This window comes from Egretta garzetta, unplaced genomic scaffold (genome assembly GCF_000687185.1).
Source record: "Egretta garzetta isolate BGI_Z169 unplaced genomic scaffold, ASM68718v1 scaffold651, whole genome shotgun sequence".
Lineage (NCBI taxonomy): Eukaryota > Metazoa > Chordata > Aves > Pelecaniformes > Ardeidae > Egretta > Egretta garzetta.
Genome location: NW_009258491.1, coordinates 118,033 through 141,222, shown reverse-complemented (window position 1 = coordinate 141,222; position 23,190 = coordinate 118,033). Strand labels below are relative to the sequence as shown.

The 23,190-nt window shown below is 41.7% G+C and overlaps 1 protein-coding gene across 2 annotated transcripts; it reads right to left on the bottom strand.

Moving 5' to 3' along the window:
- Positions 1 to 922: 922 nt before the first annotated feature.
- On the bottom strand, positions 923 to 21,995 carry MORF4L1 (mortality factor 4 like 1). Of its 2 annotated transcripts, XM_035901001.1 has the most exons (12): positions 21,915 to 21,995; positions 19,186 to 19,253; positions 16,767 to 16,853; positions 15,902 to 15,982; positions 13,230 to 13,292; positions 7,865 to 7,890; positions 7,146 to 7,234; positions 6,748 to 6,849; positions 5,027 to 5,115; positions 3,622 to 3,794; positions 3,200 to 3,284; positions 923 to 1,378 (listed from the first exon to the last, which is right to left on the bottom strand). In XM_035901001.1, exons 1-12 carry the CDS (start codon positions 21,984 to 21,986, stop codon positions 1,294 to 1,296), a joined length of 1,020 nt encoding a protein of 339 aa, XP_035756894.1. In that variant the 5' UTR covers positions 21,987 to 21,995; the 3' UTR covers positions 923 to 1,293. The 2 variants fall into 2 exon arrangements, with proteins under 2 accessions (XP_035756894.1, XP_035756902.1); XM_035901009.1 differs by lacking the exon at positions 13,230 to 13,292.
- Positions 21,996 to 23,190: the final 1,195 nt, after the last annotated feature.

Below are 23,190 nucleotides of genomic sequence, written 5' to 3'. Positions count from 1 at the left end.
CACGAAAATAATACGCGTGAGGCACCTGCAGCGCCAGAGCCCTGCTCCTGCCGGCATAGCCCGCACCTCTCACAACCATCTCTCCCCCACTGATCTCGGCTTTTGCCACAGCTCTTTCTGCAATGGTCGAGAATCAGGAGCACGGGGAACTGTAACCTCTTCCAGAGAGACATTAAAGCCATCAACCCGAGCGAGCAGCGCAGCTGGCAGCGCGCCTCACCTGCCCTCCAGTTTGCCATTTAAGATGCTGCTACGCGCAAAAAATTGCATTGGAATAGGGAAGTGGGTGACAGAAGCCAGGCACAGCGCGCTCTCAGGGTTCAGGCTTTTAGGAACAAGCCTCTGAAAATGCAGTGAAACGGCATTATCACTACTTACGGGCTAGATAACGATCCCAGAGGAAAAAGAATCCACTTCACCCACTGGAATTGGATGCATGGGCTTCAACTACCAGTCCTTGGAATGAAAAGGAAACACAGCCTCTCCGAGTGAACACTGCAGGACTTTATGCTACACTTCGTACAGGCATCTCATACTTGGCAGGACACTGTCACATGGCAGCGACCGAGGCAAATACAAATGTGAGGAACAACGCTTGAAATTAAAAAAGTTTATTTGAAGATTTGTAAAACAGCTTTGTGAAAGACTAACGTTTCCAAGAGACCACGGGATGATAATGCATTGTTCTATTGTTAGAACAGAAACCCCAGTCACAGTCCTTCCACTACCTAAATGAAAGCATACGTTTATGGACCAAACATTTTACTTCCAACACCAAAGAAAGCAAGTGGGTTTGAAAGTCAGACTAAATCAATAGCACCGACACCAGGTGATCACACCCCCCACGGGCCTGAGTCTGCGTGTGTCATTAGGATGCAATAAAGCACCGACACCAGGTGATCACACCCCCCACGGGCCTGCGTGTGTCGTTAGGATGCAATGAAGCGGGTGAGTGAAGCAAATCTTAATGTCCAAACAGACCCACGAGCACTGAAGAGTTCACACAATGAAATCTCGTAATGCATTCCAGTTACATTCCATTGATGCAAACAAGAGTAGCAAGCCATAAACACCAAAGAGTTCCTGTTAAACTCCAAGCTTCCATTTTGGGACAGGAGAAATCTTCCGAACTTACAAGTGCCAGTTCCATTTTAAAACACACAACTTTATTCACTTTATGTTTACATAATTTGTGCAATAGAGACATGTGCAATAGGAAAGTGAAGAACAAGATGCAGAAGTGGACAGTGTTACAGGGATGCCGCTATCACTTCACCGTAAAGCAGCACGGTTTTATACTGCCTTTCGATGATACTCAGGAGGGGCTACTTCATAGTCACTGGCGCTGAACAGTGCGGAGGAATTCTTTGCTAAATACCTACGGAAAATAGTAAAAAGATTAAATTACCTTCAAGCCTCCATTGTTTAGCATCACGGGTGGATCGTTAGGCATTTGCCGAGATCAAAAACATGATTTCAAGAGTACAAATCTAACAAGCATCTACTAAAAAGTCAGCTGGGGAAAGCAATTAAAGATTGACAGCTCATGCCAAAAAAAAAAAAAAATCCCAAACAAGTTGTCAAGCAACCCTGGCTCCAAGTGAGCACAGGGAGGTTAAGGTTAACAGGATGAAACAGTTGACACTGAGGTTCAGTCAGCTGCTGCACCAAGAAATCAATTTACTGCTGATCGTGCTCAAAGAGGTAGGGACCAGGAATGGGACACCACGACGTTCTGTCTGCACAGACACGGAACTGAAATGGCTCACTAAGAGATGGCTAGAGCCAAGTGAGCAGGGGTCAACGAAGTGTGACAGCAGAAGTCAAGCATTATGTGCCATGACTTCTCATGGAATGCACTCAGGGATTTCTGGTCAATGCACTGGCTTCACATTTCTATCTTGACAACTGAAAGTCCGTTAGCACTTGCGTTTACTTCAGACTGACCCAAAAGACTACGATCTACTCAAGACCCTAGGACTACTCCAAGGCGACTTTGCCCTGGAAGCCTGGCTGATCCACTTCTAGTTCTGCTGCAGAGCTGTCTTGGATTTGCTGAGGGTTTTCTTCCAACAGCCTACCCAATCACAGAGGTAAAAGCTGATATTTATGGCAAAACAGCTTGGTGTTGTGTTACCCTAATTATTTACAAATCAGTATTTCCAAACACTATCAGTAGACCATTAAAGTCTCGGATGAAGAGAGACAGAGAACATTTCTGTTCTCCATGACCTAATCACAAATGGAAGTTTACGGCTTTAGTAAATTTGTCCCAAGAAAATCTGCCAGTACAGCAAAAGCAGAGGGCTGCACTGGCGCTGTGAGCTCACGTAGTTTCACACCACACACCTGACCCTACCAGTATGTATCAATAAATTGCCAAAGCCTAATACCGAGTTCCTCCAGTGCAGTACAGACGCATGGAAGCTGCTGAAGTCACGCTCCTACATACGCATGGGGGAACACAGGTATGACACCTCAGACACAAAACTGAAGTTTAATTCTATTTTACAATTAAGAATCTAGAATCTCACATTCAAGAAACATTTACAGGTGAGCTAAGCAGCAAGTGACTCTGGCTCCTTATCGCAGTGAGGAAGTATTTCATCACCTGCCTCAAATCAAGTGTCCGATTTCTGGTTTTTAGAAACACTGGGCATTGAAGTCTTGCATTATTTAGGATGAGGTTGTCATCCTAAATGTAACGCATCTACAGCACCACAGCATAGTGCAGTGCACTAAGGCTACAATGGCAGTTTGTCCCAGAAATAACATTAGTGAGGTTCATCAATTTTTTAACATTTGCTCAATTTTTGTTGAGTAACTGTTGTGTAATTTAATAGTTTGCTGTAATTGTCATTGCTTTTTATAGCAACTACAAATAAATGCTTCAACATTTACTTTGAAAGAAGTAGCAGACTGGGACAGTTTAAAAGTGCAGTCAACAGATACGTAAACACATGTTTAACTAGCAATAACCTCAGTACAGCTGGAGAGAAGCTAAAACCAGTCCTACTCGTGTTACTGTACAGCAGAGCCTGAGAAAGCTTCGCTGCAGTCTTTGGTGCCCATTCCACGCACAAGCCCAAGGTAACATACACACACGCTGCAGAACTGTCCACTGGAATTAGGCCACAGTGCAACAGCTTGTGCTTACTTCACTTTTTCTTTCTTGCTGAAAGACTTTAAAAGTACTTACTTTAAGAAGTCGTGCAAATAGTTTAACAGCAAAGCCAGACTCTTCTCATCAAGAGGAGTGTAAGCGAGCATAGCTCCAATTCGCACTGTTTCAAAAGAAGTAGTGCTTGTTAGTTATAAACAGCAACTTTAACAAGTATTGCAGTAGAGCCAAAACCTTACAGCAGCATATAAAAGCAGCCCAGGAATCCATTTCAATATATAAAGCCCACCTAAAATACTTGGGCTGTTAAAAATCCATTTCCATTCTAAATCCTTGAGCGGCTCTGAGCATTTTAGGTACGTGGAATAAGGAAAGAACGAAGCCATGTTTCACAGCTGCTTGTCAAATTTCTGCAGTTCACACCCACTGAGATTCAGGACAGGAAAAAGAAGCATTTGAATACCTGCGACTGCTCTTCAGTCTCTGGAGGTCATACTCACCGAACAACCTCAGCAGGTGTGGGGCACCATAGACTTGAGACATGGGAGCATCTGGGTGATCTGCTAAGATTTCAGCATACTGGGGCCTCTCAAACTTGTACAGTAGTTGTGTTCCCAGCATGACATTGAAGTATTCTTTAATTCCAGCCACGACTTCATTGACTGCATACTCCCTGGTAAACAGAGAAAACACTGCAAGTCCTGCTCGGTAACCAGATGGACACAAGATGAGAGTTGGCTTGCTGAGTCCATCAAAATCGTAAAGATCTTCTATAAACCTTCAGATTTTTCAAGGAAATTTGTCGGTAGGCCTTAAAACGTAGAGCTGCAGGGAGCAATGCATTTCAAAGCCTCCTTTAAAAATGGACTGTTCTGAACTCAGCAAGAATTTAGGCAAACTAAAAAAAGCCTTGCTTTTAGTCCTCTGCTCAGGTATTTCTAAGGACACTTACCAGCTCTTACGTTTTCAACCAGAGTTAATCCCAACTCACATCAGTTTTAAGAGTACAATACTGTAAGTAATCAGACTGAACGCCTGCTTAATGGAAAAGGACAGCCACCCAGTATTTCAGGCAATTGACCCTTTCTAACTAGGCCTTGCAACTGCCATACTCCTGCAGGCCTCCAACTTCACAACTAATTGTAGAATAACTGTAGGAATTAGCAGTGACACTGCAAATCTGAGAAGTACAACCCTCACTCCACCCTGCAAACAAATTTAGAACAGCCATTAGGACAATTACATAAAAGAATGTTAAAACGTCCTGACAAGTCAATAATACTCTTCCTCTTGAGTGGAAGATCTCTAATTTCTCTCCCTTTAGAACAGGAAAGCTTCGTTCAAGAATAAACACACCTTGCTTGTTGTCAGGGCTGGACTGCTGGAGTAATTACAAATAAGAATCTTCAAAGCTATCACCTCACACTGAATAGCTCTGCCCATCTGATTCTTTGAAAAGTCATCATCTACCTCCCTGTCCCCCACCCCTCTACCTCCATCAGAGAGTCCACCCACACAGTAACACTTTGCTCATCTGCTAGGTAGCTTTTTCGATGGTTGGTTCAGCTGATGCATAGCAAGTGCCACTGAATTTATTCACCCAACGTAGGAAGCCTGAGCCAGAATGAAGGGGTGGAGAACTATTAATGTGGCTTCTATCAACTTCCTTTAGGAAGAGGCTTAGGGAAAGTGGGGGAAGCAGAAATAAGATCCACAAAGCAGAACTGCGTTCTTGAATTACCTCCTCAAAGATTTCTAAGCTCCTCGATCACCTCAGTCTTGGAACATGTCCAGCTGGACATAGGGCTGGGAGATGTTTAACAACCTTACTAAATTTTCTGTGAAATGCAAGTCCAACAAAACCAGCAAAAGAAGTATTTCAGGTTTGAAGTGACCACTACTTACTTGTTATCGGTATTTCCTCGTGATTTTTTGTAGTTTGCATAATCCTCTAAAATGGAGTCAACATTCTTCTTGGCAGGAAGATAGAAGAGCTGCACAAGAAGCAAAACCAAACAAATACAAGTTGCCTAATTTATGCAGACATTTATATCTGCATGCTATTTAAATCAACATACATAAGGACACTTCTAGAATAAAATTTACAGGTTAAGATGTTATTAAAGGAACACCCAACTGTTTCAGTTGCACATACCAAAAAAAAACAACCCCACCCCGTAACAGCAACTACAGCCATGTTTCCATTTAACATTCATGCTGCTCAACAGCAACCCGATGAACTGCTAGACTCACCCCAAGAGTCAAAGGTACGCAGCAAAGCACATGCATGCCCCTACAGACCTGCCTACACCAGGCCACGCAGTGGTTAACAGCAGTTACAAAAGCAGCAGTGCTCATTTTGCCTGTTCTTCTGCCTGCTCCTCCTGCTGCATCCACAGTTCAGCACCTGGCACTACTATTGCTACGAAGCAAATCGGCCTGCAAGCACCTACCGGGAAGTTTCACTGCCTGCACAGTCTGAAGAGTATCAGAGCTACATCAGAGCTTACAGAACTGAAGACGAATATTCCCAGCCCTGATTCATCAAGGATTAGATTCCATCTTTAATACCATACACCGATCATCAGTACCCAGACACTAGTTCTGCTGTACGCAGCACGGCTCAGTAGTACACCGAATACACACACTTGGGGTTCTCCTGAGGTGAACCATGGGCACCGGTTCACTTATTTCCTTTCACAGGAGCACTACAGTCTGAAGGCGTTCAGGTGGGAAAAATTTCTCCAGAACCAGAGTCAGCGTAGCATAGTGCTTAAGCACTTTTACTGCTGATGCAAGTCTAAGATCTGTATTCAGCAAGACAAGTCAGCCTTATTCACGTAGGACTTGAATAAGATTTTTACATGTCTGGGATTGCAAGAACAGAGAGAACACCTCGGAGTAGCAGTAAGTTACGGCATGCAACTGCAACCTACCAAACAGCAAAGGGTTTAACAGTATTATTTTCTATGCTTCTCGCTGATTTTAGTAAGCAGTTTCACACAAGGATCAAGTCATGATCCATGAATACGTTTTAAGTTTGTGAAAATGTTTTATACTTTTAAAATGGAAAGCAAAGTTTAATTTGTTGTATCAGGAAACTTTATATGGATCCAGTCTGGCAGAAGTTAAGAATCGCTACCCTAAGCGACAGCGTTCTGTCAGAGCTGCAGCACAACTTAGGATACTCACAGAACTGGGCATCGAGTGACACACAAACAAGGCAGGAAGGAGCTGACGTAAAATATGCATCACATGAGACGTTCCTACAAGACCAGTTCTTTACCAACCAAGTCAACTGTTCAAAACATACCAGCAGGCCAAGCATACACAGAGTTAACACCACACTTAAAGCTTAAATAGGTTTTAAAAATGATTTACCTTTCTAGCTTATGCTTGATTAGACCAAGCCTATTCTACAAATTTAGATGCAACTCTGCTGAGCCACAGTCCTACTCACAGGTGACCTTTGGTTGAAATCCAACCGGAATGAGAACTGTCAAGTAAGCCATCAGGCTGCTGTCAAACCCTACAAGAGATTTCACTACACTGCACTGGAGGACCTGAGAGTCTAGTTTTAAGCATCCTCACCTACACATGGCCAGATTGTTCTTTTGACAAATTACCTGCTTTTGCCTGGTGATCAAGTCCCAGTCATCTACCAGCCACGGTTTCAGCTCTTCTGGGATTTTCACCTTTACTTCAACTCTGTTCATAAATGTTTCTTCCTAAAAAAAAAAAAGTGAAGCCAGACCAATTACTTTCAGATAACTGACTAAGAGTGACCCATATTCCTTGTTTCACAACTGAAACACACCACTGGATTGAGGAATTACTACAGTAATCCCTGTAGGCTCCATAGGGAACAAAGAAATAGCTTCGTTTTTTCAAGGCCACTTGGGAACTTTAGTTTTGCAAGCTGTAACATTTCACACTGCGGGACAAAGTATTGCTGTCTGCATTTCTGAGCAAAGCAGCCTTCCTGTTCCCTATCAAAAATCCTGTGAGAATCAGAAATACATACGCTTTCAACTGTTGGATCTACTCGAGCCCTCTTCTTCCTAGGAGGCTGAGGAGTCTCACTGGTACTGCTCCCTTCTCCAATTCCTGGAGGGGGAAAAAAAAAAAAAAAAAAAAAAAAGACATTATGCCGCTTAAGAAGTCTGGGAAGTCAGTAAGAAATACCAGTAAAAAAGATTTAGATGCATTTAAAAGTAAGGCTCAGATTTCTCTGGGGCCACCTTTTCACTTGTTTTTCTGTTTTTGTTTTGGATATTGTATTCTGTAAGTTCCACATCTTTGTGACAGTTTAAACTGCTATATTTACACTTATCTGAAGAGGTCTGTTTCTGCATTAAAAACAAACCAACATGTCAGTATCTGTAACATTCTTCGGAAGAATTTTTGGAACCAGCAGCTCAGCTCTGCAGATACGTCACATCTCCATCGCAATAAGAAAACACAAGTTGGACTTACTAAACTATTTCAACGGCCCCATGGAGATATCGCTTTGCTTTTAATCTGCAAGAGGTCAAAATCTCAACAGACTGAAACAAGTCGTTTGTGTACAAATCAGAAAAGTCCGCATTCCTCCTGACCAAGAGGAAGAGACATCTGAAGTCCGAGAGGAACAACACAAGGTGATAGTAAGTAAACTTAGTTGAGGTAGATGTAAGGCCTTATTTCAGCTAAAAATCCTTCACTAAGGAGATCCACTTATATACAAAATAAAGACATACTTACTTTTCTGTTTGTTCTTTTTTGTTTTCCTGCAAGAAGAACACAAATTATTGCAAATATAAAGATAGTGGTACTTAAAGAATTGAAAGTAGAAAGCCAGAAAAATTGTCCACTTTCAGAGTCCAAGTTCAGAACAGAGAACAAATACTCAGCGGCCTACAGAGGATTTAAACAAAAGCACACGAAAGACATCTCAGATACGATCTAGCATCACAGTTATGATACTGCAAGATTTTTCACTTAACAGGTTATAATTCACCATTTTGGGGGGGAATCACTAACTTAAACCTACAAAACTGCAGAAGGCATGCCAAGAACACGCGAGTATTTAAGAACGGGACTGACTGACACTTATGCAAGTAACCCCTACAGATGCTTCACACTTTCCAAGGGCTCTTGGGAAACTCCACTAGATTTGTAGGCATTTTATTTGTGTATTTCAGGGATCCCTTAGAGACAGAATATGGGACAAGGCAAACAGCAGTGCTGGGGATTACTGGATAAGTCTCAGTCAACTGAATTAACTTCCAGTGAAGTATTGAAAAACCAGAGTGTTTTACCACTCCAGCAGTAGAGGGAAGTTTGAATAGCACTATGGGAGCTGTGCCTGAAGCTGCATGGACTGCCTACAACGCCATCAGTAACTTTTAGGGGAGACCACGATTATACTTGCCACTTATTAGAAACATCTGGAACAGCGCTAAATAGCATTGTCCCCAATATTTATCTTCTTCCAAATGCTTCTCTCAACACTCACTGTCCCTAATTTACACACTACACACTTTACTCTAAAGTCTCTATCCTTAGCCCTTATTTTCATTCCAGATGAAAAGCTTACTTCCAAAAATTTTAAAGACACCTGAAATATAAGGCACGCGACATTTTAATATTCAGATAGATCAAAAGTATCAATGACAGAAGTAAACTGTCCTAACAGGTATTTTTGTTATTATCTGAACTTTGTATATTTACTAGCCATTTTCAGAAAACTTTAAGAGTACAACTAGTCATGTTTCAATTTGCTCACTATTTAGAAGAGTCCAGTTAAACCTCTCAAAAAAACCGCAGATCATGCGGATAACACTCTTTACCAGCACCAGATTATTTCCTTGGATATTCACCACTATCTTAAGTGACTCTTGTATTCAGGCTTTGACCTGGGTTTATCTGGGTCAGGAAGTAGGCAGAGTTTCTAGAAAGGTCTGAAGATAGGAAGAGTAAGGCTTTTTTCAAGCTTCAAGTCAAACAAGCATTAGGCTTAGACTGTGGGCAGAATAAAGATCATCTGTCTCCAGGAAGAAGGAATAATTGCCAAGTTAAGTCACTGATATTGGACTTGTGTATTGAAGAGAAAGTCTTTTCTTCCAAACCTAGAGTAAACAAGGAAGAACAAGGAGTTCTTTCCAGAATTAAAATCACAAGATAAAAATAATGTTAAGCATTAGTCTAGAAGCAGAGTCTTAAAAAACTGGAACAGGCAATATAAAAATCACTTAAACTACTACAATTAAGATAGTAAACCACATCTATGTTACTAAAGCACAAAGTCCAGCATAAACCACCCAAGGTCGTTGCTCGTGCTCTCCCACCTCATTCCTTCTATTTCCCGACTCCTTACATTTCAAGTCATATGCCTCTGCTTCAAGTCAAAGCAGCCATCTCTTTGCAAAGTCTAAAAGACAAATCTGAGTTAGGGAACAAACAGAAAGAGCTAGGTTAGAGACAAAGGATTAGCATTTGGCAGATTTTTGATAGCCTGTACAGCAGACGGTCTGCAATAACACTCTTCTCTAGGTGAAGGCAGCTGTGCAGGTGAAGTGCTGCTGTTGTGTGCAGCAACTGAAGCGTGCAGTGCACTCGACGGCAGAAGATGCAGCATCTCTATCACAGAGGCTATAGACAGCCCTGCTGATAGAAGCTGTAGCCCGAGACGAGCAGCACATCTTAGGCAGCTAGATTCCATCAGTCAGACCAAGCAGACTCATTTTGAGACATACAGCTGAAGAACACCACACATGTTCCTCATGACGGCAAATAATACCTTCCTGCAAGGACAAAGGGAATGTAAGTCCTGAAGCAACACAAAAAGATGAAATATTAGGATAGATTAAAACCCATCCTTTTGCGCCACTTCACAACTACACTATGAACAGCAAGCCCTACACCGCTGTACAGAAGCGGTGTAAAAGCTTTCATTGACTTCCCTTTATACAGCAAGCACAGCCCCACTGCTTTTCTTCATTCACATATTTGTCTATTGACTGGCATTTTGCACTAAAAACTGACAACACAATGAAAAACAGCATGGAAGTTTCAAGGAAGCTTCTGTGAAGAGTTTAATTAAAGACTGAACAGCGCTGCAAGGTGCTAAAGATCTTGTAGTTCAAGCTTAAAGGATGCGTCCCACTGCAGTCAGACATTACCTCCTCAAAGAAGCAGGGCCAGCAATCAGTTCTGGTAAGAAGCTAACCCAGCCCCCATTGCAGGGGTTTATTTTAGCAGAACAAGAACACGCGGCTAAGACAAGAATATTCGAGTATTTGGGATCAAAATACGAGACAGAATTAGAAAGCCAGAAAATAAATGAACTACTGACATAACCATGGGAAACTGTGTAGCAACAAGATAATCAGTAGAAAACAAACAGTATTACAGCTTACAGATAGAGCATTTCACTGAGCTGTTATCAAAGATGATGGAAGGTAAGCAGTCCATGACACAAGAGCATAATACTGAACTTCCAACCTCAGTATCCAAAACAGGACTGTGCTCACAATCAAACGGCAAAACTGAAGAGGATGCCATAGAAGACAACCTACTGAAAGACTGCACTTCACCTTTCCACAGACGTTCATCAGAAGAAAGATAATCAAGTATCTGTCACAGAACCTTGGGTACCGCCTCAAGCAGCCAGCAATCTTTGCACAAAAGAGTTGGCTCAGAGCTCTAGACCGGAATATCTTCTGGGACATGTCTAGAAGACTGTCAGTAGAAAATAAAAATAGCTTAGAAAATAGAATTCAATGCAGACGAATTACATCAGGAAAAAAACAAGACTTTGGAAGGTTTACTTACTCCACAACAGTTAGGAGTCCATGACCAGGTACATAAAAATGTTGTGGACAATAACAAGCATTTTACTTTCCCAAAATCCATGTGCCTCTTAAAGGGACTTAGAGGGCTTTTAGAACCTCCCTGTGATAGCTGGTTAAGATAGGAGCAGCAGAGAATGAAGGTAGCTACCACTTGGTCTCAGACATTTGAGTTTAGTATATTTGTAAATGCCACAAGACGACGACTAGGTGCCAGTTTACTGATAAAAAACAGTTTTAACTAAGCTATAATAAATCATTACGTCTCTCCTAATACAAGGGGACCACTAATAAAAAAGTAAACAAAAAGATTCAAGTGTGAAAAGAAAATGTTGGAAAAAAGTATGAAATTAGCCACTACTGCTCAAGCAGCTTGGTCATTAACTCAGCTGTGAGACGCATCATTCCTAACAAAATTCAATTAAACCATCAAACATTATTGGCAAAAGGATGAAAACCAAAGTCTGGGTTATATACACGTACGTCTCCTGTGCCTGGTCAGGCAACCTGGCCATAGAAGGCACACAATAAAACTAGAAGAGGTAAAGAGACCAAAGAATAGTTGGTAGTGTACGACACCTGCTATACCAGGAGGAACCAGGCAGACAAGCGCTTTCAAGCTGACAACTGGGGAGGAAGAAGGGAAAGGTGGTAGAGGTATCGCTAGCGATAAAAGGTGGAGCTCAAAGAACATTTTCATCTATCTTGAGGAAAGATTGGTAAGACCAAAAAAACCAAAGCAGCAGACACTAAAAGACAGGAAGAGTCATCCTCTTTCCTCCCTTCTTCAACACAGTGCTGCATTAAAATGAGAACGTGCTGCCACAACATGATGGGGATGCCAGAAGTCCAAATGGTTCAGAAGTGATGCGATAAATATAAGACAGCCCTACAAAGGGCTGTTAAATCCATCACATGGATACAGCCTACAGCTCTGAAGTCCCTTAAATACAGACTGCTAGAAGCAAAAAGGGTATGTGGGGGAGACCAGCATTCTGGATTTGACTCACTTGACTGCCCCTAAGCCCATGTTACTGGTGACCATCAGACAGCAGAGGAGGTTAGGAGAATCTCCGGCTTGAGCCGGTGTTGCCATTCCAATGTTGTTACAGCCCTAGACAACTGGCATGTAGGCAGTGTTCACGTGCCACTTGACATTTAGAGGACTTGAAGTAGCTTGCGAGGGAGCTACTAGCTGTGTCAAAGATAGCAGAGGATGCCACAAGAGACATGCAGCAGGAGCATATATTTTCAGAGTAATATGTTCAGATTAAGAACAACCAGTAACTCCCAAGTTAAGATACTGTTTTGAGAGCATCTCTGGTGAGAGTGCTTGCATATATCTCATTTAAAACCAGATGCTACTCTCAAATCTGTTATTCAGTGCCATATCTTGCCTCCAGAACACTCTCAGCTGCCCTTTTATTTTCCAAGCACCCGTTAACTCTGTTTACTGATTTTTTGCAAGTTAATCATACTAGGCCCATCAAAGGTAGCATAAACTTGGAAGCTGGAATTCAGCAGAGCTACATATAAAACAGTCTGGAGAGGCCAGTATCTGTAGTGTTGTATTTCATTTTTGGCAACCTGCTATAACCATACAATTTCTTTTAATGATAGCTTCTAGTTATCATAAGATGAATAATTATTTTAAAAAACAAGTGTATACAACCTGCGTTTCATGCATATTTCTATTCGATCAAATATTGCTTACAAATAGCCTCAAAAGCTTTGAGCCAGTTGCTGCAGTTTACAGAAACAGTTACTCTGAACAGACTCAAGCCAACAATAAAAATACAGCGCATTAAGAAGTGGGTTCAAACCTCACATTTCTAACACCATCTATCGTAGCAGCCTCGCTCCCAAGACTTACAGAACACAGTGCAGTTTGTTACGGATTTCCATGGAAGCAGAACTCCAGGCATGCACATCAACTGTAACCTTCTAGTTTCAAAAAATCTCAAGTCAGTGATCCTCCACTTCTTTTTAAAGAGTGGACACACTGAATGCATTTGACTGCTCACATGGTACCCTATCCCACCTGGAAAGGTATACATTTCAGAGAAACTAAAAAATGGTAGTCCATACCGGCTTTAAAAACAGAACAGATCACCAAAACGATATACTGCAGTACTTACAGTTGTTAACTGAACTGCTACCAAAGCTTACATTATTACAACTGAGGACTTTAAGAGTCTCTAAAAGAAATCTATGAAAGCAAGGAGATTTGGATTTCAGGATGAAAATCCTGGTTTGACAATCCATCCTTAACTCACCGCGTCGATATTGTAGGGGTCTCCAAACAGCAAACAGTATGCGCTCCATCTCGTCTGAAAAATCTAGGCACAATGGGGGTTGAGTTAAGGAAAGAATGTCAGACCTAGTGTTTAGCCTTAAAGAGAATCTATTTAAGATTCAAAAATTTACCTTTTTAGCAGCATATTATAGTCTTACTGAACATTCCTGGAGGATAAGTTATGCTTAGATTGTGATTTCCTTTCCATTATTGTTTGGCTATCTGAAGAGTAAGTTTCAAAACATGTTACCTTCCCCTCTGTCCAATCCTCCAAGAATGCTACAAAAGGTAAATTTTGAGGCCCAAATAGGTTGACAGCGTTACCCTTTTAAAATAGTTGCGTGATCAGTCTCTCCCCCTCCCCACCATCAGTACTTCGTGTATCTGCAACGACCTTAGAGTTACAACATGAGAACAATCCAGAAGCTTTATTTTGGAACTGTATTTTGAGGTTTTTCAGAAGCCATCTTGCCTTTAGCTGTAAGCAGGATCTGAGAAGCAGTAGTTTGGTCAATAATAAATCAGTATCACAACCCTGCATCACTGCTAGGGTAAGTCAAAGTATTTCCTCTCCCTCAGCCTCCAAATAGGGAAGAAAAATAGGGAGACTTTGTTGAAAGAAGCACAGGTCTAATTCAGAAGGATGCATTGGATGCTGGTAATGGCTAGAGACTAGGAGCAAGATCAGTGCAACAAGCATATGGACCCTGTTGTAAATAACTTCCATAATGCAAGACTGCTGTTCTAATGACAATAGTTCTCCTTCTTCCCCTTTACAACTCTGAAAATCCACCATCAAGGAATTAATTTTTCCCATCAACGTGAAACAGAAGCTTCAGAGAATTAGCTTATCGTCTGTTTTGCTGTGCTGGAAACAACCACCCACGCTTAGGATAGCGATGACAGCAAAAAGCAAAGCCACTCCCTTTTCCCCAACTGGTTTCAACCAGAGAGTAAAGACAGACCTGGTAACGTCCTTTCAAGCTTTAGGGTTACACAGAGGCTTAAGATGAAGTCATTTGTGCTGTGTGGGTCTCCTTGGACGCAACATTATTAGGTGTGGTTGAGAGGATGAAGCCAACTTTCATTTCAAGCACAGGTTAACATTTAGCATTTACTCAGCCAGAAAGAACAACTCATCCTGCTGCAATCAGCCTGAACTACCAAGATGACTAAAGCTGACAGTATGGGGAACCTAATCCTGAAGTTACTGTTGGGACGTTCTCTATAATGCAAATTGCAGACATTTACAACTGAGTCATCACTACCTGAGTCAAAGCTGCACTTAGTTTAAATTCTACTCCCACTGACTAAAATGCAAGACGACTCTGGTGCAACAACCCCTTAAGGAGCTGAATTAGTAATGGTCATGATTTAGATCTGTTTTAATTAGATTTTAATGACATTCATTAGGAACTGTCTAAACAGACATATGGTTTGGGATTTTTTCACCCCCAAATGAAGACAAACAGGCGACTAGGTCCCCGTCAGAGGTCCATCCTGAGCTGACAGAGCACACCGAACGGGTGGCGTTAAAGCGTCTCAGAATCTACAGCTACAGACCACAAGGGAGCATGCATGCAGCATTATGGCCAGATCCATCAGACTCCCTGTTCCAGAGACCAAGAGCCAACTTACAGCCTTGGCTAGGCTTTGACTAAGCCCAAAGTGAAATCTGTATTCAGGATCTAGAAAAAGGAAAAAACCTGTACCCACTACTGCTGCACTTCTCAAATCAATGATCCAGGTTTCATAACAAAGTTGCCCATAAATGAGACATGAAATCTGAGGCTGCTGCCAAATGCTCTTCGTAGGAATTGATGTCATTTCAGCAGCGTCCTCACGAAGACTTGAATCATAAATGAAGTTAGGAGTTCAGAACACCACATTAGTAATGACCACCTTCATAATTAAGTGAAGTACTACCCCAAACAGAAGAGTTTCATGGCACACGAGCAAAGCAGTAGAGCTGTACTGATTGTATGAGAATCTGAACGTAACACCATACAAGCCTATTTGGAAAAACAAAAAGGATGGAATGAAAGAAAACTGACAGTTACATCCTGAAATTATTTTTTCTAATAAATGTCTGAGCTTGCTTCTGGTCTCTTAAGATGCAAAACCATTTTTAATAGCATATGGGTTTAGTTTTGTCAGAAACAGCAAAACAAAGACTCCTTAAATGCTGTTTTAACAATTGTACAGTAAGAAGGCAAGGCATTTTAAGGATTTTATTCAGAAGTGCTTGCACAGCTGGGAAGAACTGTAAAATTCTGTAGAGAAACTGAGTTCACTGAGATGCACGAGTCCTACAAGGACTCAACGCTTTTTGAATGTCAGTTCACTAGCTTAAGAGGAACAGAGTGCAAAAAAGTACAGAGTGTTAGTGTCTACCCAGTACCTTGATGCAGTATCAAACACTGCACGATCTAAGAAGGCATTTTTAATAAAATGCTTCAAAGGCCTTTTTGGTTTTATGAAAGCTAAACACAACTTTTGAATGGGTTGTGTCAGAAGTAATGAAGTTTAGCCTGCAGAACCATTCCAAGAAAAATACTATTTAAAGATCAATAGTAAAACTGACAAGCAAAAGCTTGGGAGGTTTTGGGGGTGGGTTGTTTTGGTTTTGTTTTTAAGTAAAGAGCTTCTTACACTTCAACATTTTTCTGCTGCAGACCAGAAGTCTTCTTGCCCGGAGCAGCACCTCTCATCTTCCCCTCTGCATATTGTTCCCTTTAAAAAAAAAAAAAAAAAGTAAATCAGTAAGTAAGACTTTAATGGGAAAAAGAATCTTACTTTCCCTCAAAGGGTAACAGGTTATGAAAAACATTTAGAGAAAGTCTAGTAAATGGCTTTGTGAATCAATATGTGTCATGAGCAGGAACATATTCAACTCAGTATCAAGAAGATTTAGGCTTCTTCATACAACACTTAGCAGTGCAAACACCCATTTCCTATCCCTCCCACCATCCTTGTTATTCTGAATCATGCGGAAGCAGCACACTGCTTCTGAAAAATATGAAACAAGTTCTCAATAAAAGCATTTCTAGTAAAGAAACAGAAGATGAGCGTTCATTACAAAAAAAAAAATCAAAGTATCTGTAGGCATCCTCAAGCTGTCTGGGAAGATCCTTATCACTGAACAATATATTTTAAGGATACTGCACTGCACAAGGGATGTTTTTAGCCACCCAGTTTCCACATTACAGGATGTACTTGCAGTTAGGCTGCCTCTCCGTTTCATCAACCTACTCTTCCTCAAAACCTCAAGTCACAATTTTAAAAATAAGGAGCAACTTGATCTTTCTAAACCGCTCGAGGCCAAAGATCAGAACGCCTCTAAGCCAAAGCATCTCAAGAATAAATGAACATATGAATACCTCTTGAACGTTTGTTTTGCTTTTTTTTTTTAAAAAAAAAAACCTCACTGACTTCCCTTGATATATAGTTGTTGGATTGAAGCTCTATAAAATAAAAAAATTATTTACTGACAAGGCCTTCTAACAAAAGTACTTACTGATTGGCCTTTTGAAGTTCTTTTTGTTTCTGCAAATTGGTATCCACGTATTTGAGCACTCTGCTTTCTGGAACCCATTCATCCCAGCTGAAAAAAATTTTTAAAAAAATCCAATGATCACTCAAAACCATTACATAATTGCATTCTACACACAACAAACAATTAAAAGCTTCACAGAATTTGAGACTGAACTCTGCTTTTGTGTCAAGTCATGGACTGGCACAACTGGAAGTGTAAATTACCAAACACATTCCCCACTGACTGAAGCTGTAATGTTTTTTTTTCTAGGGAAGTGTAACCCTCAGTCATTTCCACAGAGTTTCCCAAACTTGAAGGATGAGCAATTTAGGAGGGAGGGGACTGTCTTTAATTTAAAAGAAGCATCTCAGGGAAAAAAAAAAAATTCTATGCTTACTAAATTATGGGACACCTGTGGCCGTAACTATATTATGAAGCAAGTTTCCTTTATCTATTCCAACATTTTATAGGTTAACAAATTCAGCAATAAGATCTTACTGTAAGAAGAAGAGCTCTGATTTCTGTCTGTGAAGGAAACCAAGATGGCATGAATATTTGAAGAATCTGAAGTGAACGATTTAAGAGAACAGGTGTTGGGGAAATTGCCATTACGAGCAAGAATTCCACTTTGACAAAGAGTGGATTATCTGAGCAATCTGACAATTTATTTCAAATAAAACACATTAAAAGTGGCCCAGTTATTCTAAAGTATGCAAGTTAAAGCTCTATACATAGAGAGCTCTGCGCTATTTTCATTTCATGGCAATAGCTGCCAGTCAGAGCATTAAGGTGTCAAACCCAATACTACTACAGGAGTACAAGGTCTTCACGAGCGTTACGACAAGGCAAGCTTAGCATCCAAAAGTTACAGAGAAACACATGTCCAGCTGTACGCGCTCTAAGACTATGTTTTTAGGATAGTGCTTTGGTCAGATATTTAAGCCACTTATCTTACTCCTGCCTGTACAGCTGCAAGAGACCTTTGAAAGTGCTGTATAACTGTGCGGCACCTTATACTCTATGATGAAGAAACTTTTTTGGTATCCTAACTGTTGATATTTGCAAAAAAAAAAAATTAAGAAGTCGAGCAATTAACAAGTAACAAAGGACCATAATTATAGAAACCAAAATTAATGAGTCATATTGCCCCAGTTGTCTAGATCTTGCAGCAACGCCACTTTTAATGTAGTTAATTGGAAGCTTGAAGGCAAAAGAACTCAAAACAGCGCAAGCAAGAAAAGCAGGAGTCACGACATCACTTACGGCACCCTTCAGAGATAAACAAGGAGAGGAAGTATCAAATTTATGCTGCCTTATTAATATACAGCAGCCACCATAAGAACCAATTGCACTTCCTGTAACTGTCGGTGTTTACAACAAAACATTTATCTGTCCATTCGGCAGGGAGGGTGTGCGGATGCATTTAAAAAATTTACATATTAAACCACGAAGTTCAGCTTTTAGTCATGCCAGTGAGATCAAGATACTAGTGACTAGGAGTCTTCACTCAAGTCTGCAACACTGAAATGAAACAAAACCAAAGAACATGGGAAAAAGGGCTCTTTGAAAGACTTCTGGAGTCTGAAGAGCTGAAGCTTTTAATTGCTAAGAAAAAACCCCCACTTTTCCTGAATTCAAAGCCCAGTGACAGCACAGAATTAAAATGAAAGAAAAAAAGACAAGTACATAGATGCGATAATCTCAGGGAAGTATTCACCTTTAATAGGCTGAACATTTATTTCATGGAGACGTCTTTATTCTTCAGAAATTTCTCACCTAGAATCCTACCATTTTTGCAGAAGGGAAAATTATCTCTGACTTTACCTTAGCAGAAGAGGCAAGAACTGAAATACAGGCTAGGCCTGCTCCTGTGAAGGACTAAAATAGACAGGCTTTCCCATTCTGACCACAGCCTTTGCTAAGGCACACTTCTCCAAATTTTTGCTACCAAGCTTTGCTGCCAAAAGTGGTATAAAAGTAAAGTACGCTGTGTATTTGAGTAGAGAGTTTTGCTCCACCTCAGCAGGGGTTGCCTCTCCTACCAACACGTAACAAGGAAGTTTTTGTACTAGGTATTTCTACCAGGGAGGAATTACAGTAACTATTTTCAAACTTGAACAAACAGAACGCTATAAAGCATTCCCATCAGTCTACTGACAACCTGAGCTAGTCTCCATACAACCGAAGCTCTGAGGGAAATGGTTAGTTAGGCAATGTTTTCTTTGTGTTACTATAAATCATTGGCTTATGTATAAAAAACCATTTAGGTCGATTTCAGAAACAATCTCCTAAGGACACAGACATGGTAGTGCTAGTCCACCAAGCTCACATTCAAACTGAAAGCTTGCATTTTCCCCATAAAGGAAAATTAAATACTGCTTTCATTTTATGCAATACTTACTTTTTATTCCAACCGCTGTAATGGATAAAGTATTTCACTTGCTTGTCCTTTATGGCAACCTTTACACACTGGAATAGAGAAGAAAGTTCAGTCAGTACCAGTGAGAACAGAGCAATCCGAGTTTTGCTTTTTTAGCTTCTGGAGCATAAACATGCAGAGATTTCCATGCAAGCGATTGAAATACCGGCAGCTATTTCACAGCAGAAAGTTCTCTAACACAAGTTACTGCCTGTTGATGGCTTTGGAAGGGCTAGGCAAACAAGCAACTCTGCTCAGCTATCCAAAGGGACACCTTCTTTCACAAGAAGGATCAGAGACCCCTGAGGATGACCAGAAGAGTAAACAAGCAGCCACTTCACTACCCCCAGGTTAGCCAAAAGCCATTCACTAGAGAGCTTGTTCACATGCAGGCCCCTACCTCACAGACAGGTAAGCTGGCTGAAGTAGAGGAGTCTTCAAAAGTAAAATAAATAATATGGATCTCTACAGCCACAGAGAGAGCATTATGTTCAGTTGAAAGAGTTGCAGTAAGGGCTTTTTCTAGGTTAAGAATGTATACAGGAGGTAAATAAAAACGTTATTGCCATCAAAAGACTGGCCTATGAACACAGTAACTTCCTCATACACTGATATTAAGGCAAGACCATTACAAGAGGGAACACATAAATAACAAGGTTGCTCCAGCCACTCCACAGTATCATTCAGACTCAAAAGTGTCCCTCGCAGTCTCTTCTGCCTTATAGTTTAGTGTAGCCCTGCTTGCAGCCTGCAAGACCCTGCCTCAGCTCATCCAGGTGAGCTGGAACAACCGTGCACGCTGCCCAGTAACAACACAGCTTCCTCCTACCCTTGCAGTCTGGCACGTAAGAGCTCCAGCTACCACATCTATTTGAAAGAAAAACACAGCCAGAGACATGCCTCTTCCTGCAAAAGCAGAGCCCAGAACAGAAACTACATAACCCATGTCCCTGAATGTCTTAGCTACAACAAATTAAATCCACCAACTTCAGCTTGGATAAGGCACTTCATCCAGAAAGGTATCGAGTCTTGTTCTGGATACACCAAGATACAGATGTCACCATACCACTTCAAGGATGAAATAATGAGGCTGTTGTAAAACATGAAGAATCACCCTCTTTGGCTCTAGTTTTTAGTCCCTTTTAAAGGATTTTTTCCATTGAAGCAAAAAACGACTCATTAAAGTCATAATTGCTATTTCCTTTCCATGCTAATTGAGTTATCTTTTAAGTATGGGAGAGGGCAGAGCCTTCTGCTGTACAGCATTTTCTCAAGACCTTCGTGGTGACTCCTTCCTCTCCAACTAAGAAAAATGTAATTGTTAGCATAGAAAGGAACATCATATTTCAGTACTAATCTCCAAAATGCCTTAAACTCACCTAGGCCTGCAACTAGGAGTAAGGATATGCTAATCTTGTTTGATATACTACTGCACCAGTGGCTCATTTTGACTCTCAATATAAATAGCCAGCCAAAAGCTCTCTCACCAACTGGGAAATCGCTTCTAGCACAGCAAGCTGGCAGAGCCAGCTCCTACACCACTCATTCCACCCTTGTGTAAAGGAGAAGAGGGGCACAGCGCAGCACGGAGAAGCACACCGCTGTAGCAGCTCCAGGCTGTTGAATTGACCAAAGAGTTAAGATTGCTGCCAACAGAAGTCTGTTTCCACAAAACCAGAAGCCTTGGTTACTCTCCTCTCTGTACTAGCTCCTGGGCAGGCACTGGCAGCAGACAACACTGAGCATGCACTCACAAGGAACTTGTCCTCCAGCTCTAGAGCAAGGGAAGAGAACAGAGCAGAATCACTAAAGTGATTTAGACCAGCACACCCCCTGTCAATGCCTTGGATGTTATTTTAACATTAGAATGACTATTTCCCGATGGTATGAAAAGATGTCAAGTATTTCTAGCTGCCTCCCTACTACCACCTCTCTGCAGCTCTTCCATCAGTTAACATTTACTGACACAAAAACCTAATGGATTTAAATCTCTGTTTAAGGTGCCCCAGGAATTTCTGCAAGTCTTCCAATCCACACAGCTACAAAAGCCCTTTGTTTCAATTTCAGAGGAAGTGGAAACAGGCAGTCAAATTAGGAGCTATGCCTTCAGTAGAACAGATGGCATGGCAGTGACATCCGCTTAGGGCCACAAGATAAGCACACCATTGAAAGTGTTGCAGCTGGAGCAGTAGGGATACTCCTGCAAGTCACAAATTTGCAATGCATGGTTTCTGCAGCTAAAAAGGCAGAACTGAGAATGCCACTTCCTTTGTCGCTTTAATCCAGCACTGTCTTCTGCAGCACTGTCCCATTTGAAGACCACTGATTGTACTCAGCCACCTACACCTCTGAGGAAGCTCGAACCACAGCTAACCTACCAGCTCATGCATTAGCACCAGCACCAAGGCCTACGGGCACAAATGCCTTCCAGCGTTCCAGGAACATAGGTGTACCAGATGTTCAACACCTAAGACCACCCAGCCTTTAGCAGTTTACCAGAATAGCTGCATAGTACCATTGGGTTTTCTGATATTTTTCTACAATATAGAGCTCCAGGATTTAAAACTAATTTCATACATTATCAGGTTTTCCTTCATTTTAGTTTCAGTCCTTAATCCTATCTAGTGAGGCACAGCAGGTAAACTAATACAATTCCTTATTTTCTTGGGGAACAGTCAGAACCACATGCAGCAATACGCAACCACACATACCTTTGCTTCATAAAGGAGAGGTCCATGAAAACAAAGCACTCGTTCACCTGAAAGAAAGTTGCAGATAAACATCTTAGAACACCACCAATGTGCCATTTCTGTAAAACATGTCATCAGTTACAACATTGAATGAATCCAGTGTCAACCTAGAAAGAAATTCAAAGGCAGATGCTGATTTGAGAAGCAGGCTGGTGTTTGAGAAGCAGATTCACTCTCGTACAGAGGAGGATCAGAGCTCCAATTATTTAAGGCCATGAAGCAAAGATTCCCGAGGACCTCCCTGAAGAGCGCTCACGCGAGGACAGCTGCATGCAAACCATGCCCAAGCAATGCCCAGCGTTTTGCACAACGGCTGGTGACTTCGGCAAACAACTGGCACCAAAACTTCCCTCCCTGCCCTGTAGTTCCAGCCGCTGCCCACACAAGTTACAGACGCCCTTGCATCCCGTTGCAAGGCTGGCACGGAGAGCTCTTGCAAAGCCTTGGATTTCAGACACAGACACCAAAACATGCTGGCTCGATACGAATGGATTACTTCAGCCCTAGTACTCCAGCAGTAAGCAGGTAAAACTGTCCTGCCTTAAGGAATTCTTTAGTCTCCATGACATCGTGTTTTGATTGGGAGAGGGAAATTAGCGCTCATAAGGGATGTCACCTCTGCATCTTAAGCTCCTGGCACAAATGAAAACAATTGCTATCAGCGCTCCTTTTTCTGCGGGAACTACACCACCTGGTCGTTCTAGTTCAATGAAGTCAGGAAGAGAGAGACACCAACACTGTTTCCCCATCCGACTTGAGCAGGACAGAAGAATGCCAGGTTTGCGCAACAGCAAGAAAAATTGTTCACTTTGTGATTTTTAAGTAGGAAGAAACTGTTCCTCAGTCTGTTTTTCCCTCAACGGCAAGGTCTTATTGTGTGGTTATGTTGTGGGAATTTAGCACAGGATATCCGAGTACAGATGTTTCCTCCTTGAAAGCTGCTGTACCTCACATTTTCAGAGAGACAAGCTGCATAATGCACTCCAGGGTGTAGCACACATCCAGATCTTGCCACTGCTTGCAGGGCACCCAGGACAGAAGAGAGCCGTCGCAGTCGCCGTGTGCAAGCTGTGCAGCACACACGCAGGTATTTGCTCAGCCCCCCGACTGGGCTGGGGGGGGACGCCCACAGAAGCAGCTGTCTCACCAGTAACACAGCTCTGGGTACCTTCTGCCTTGTGAGCAGCTCAGGAATGACCAGTTCACAGGCTGCAGGCTTAAAAGTACCCTCCGTTGT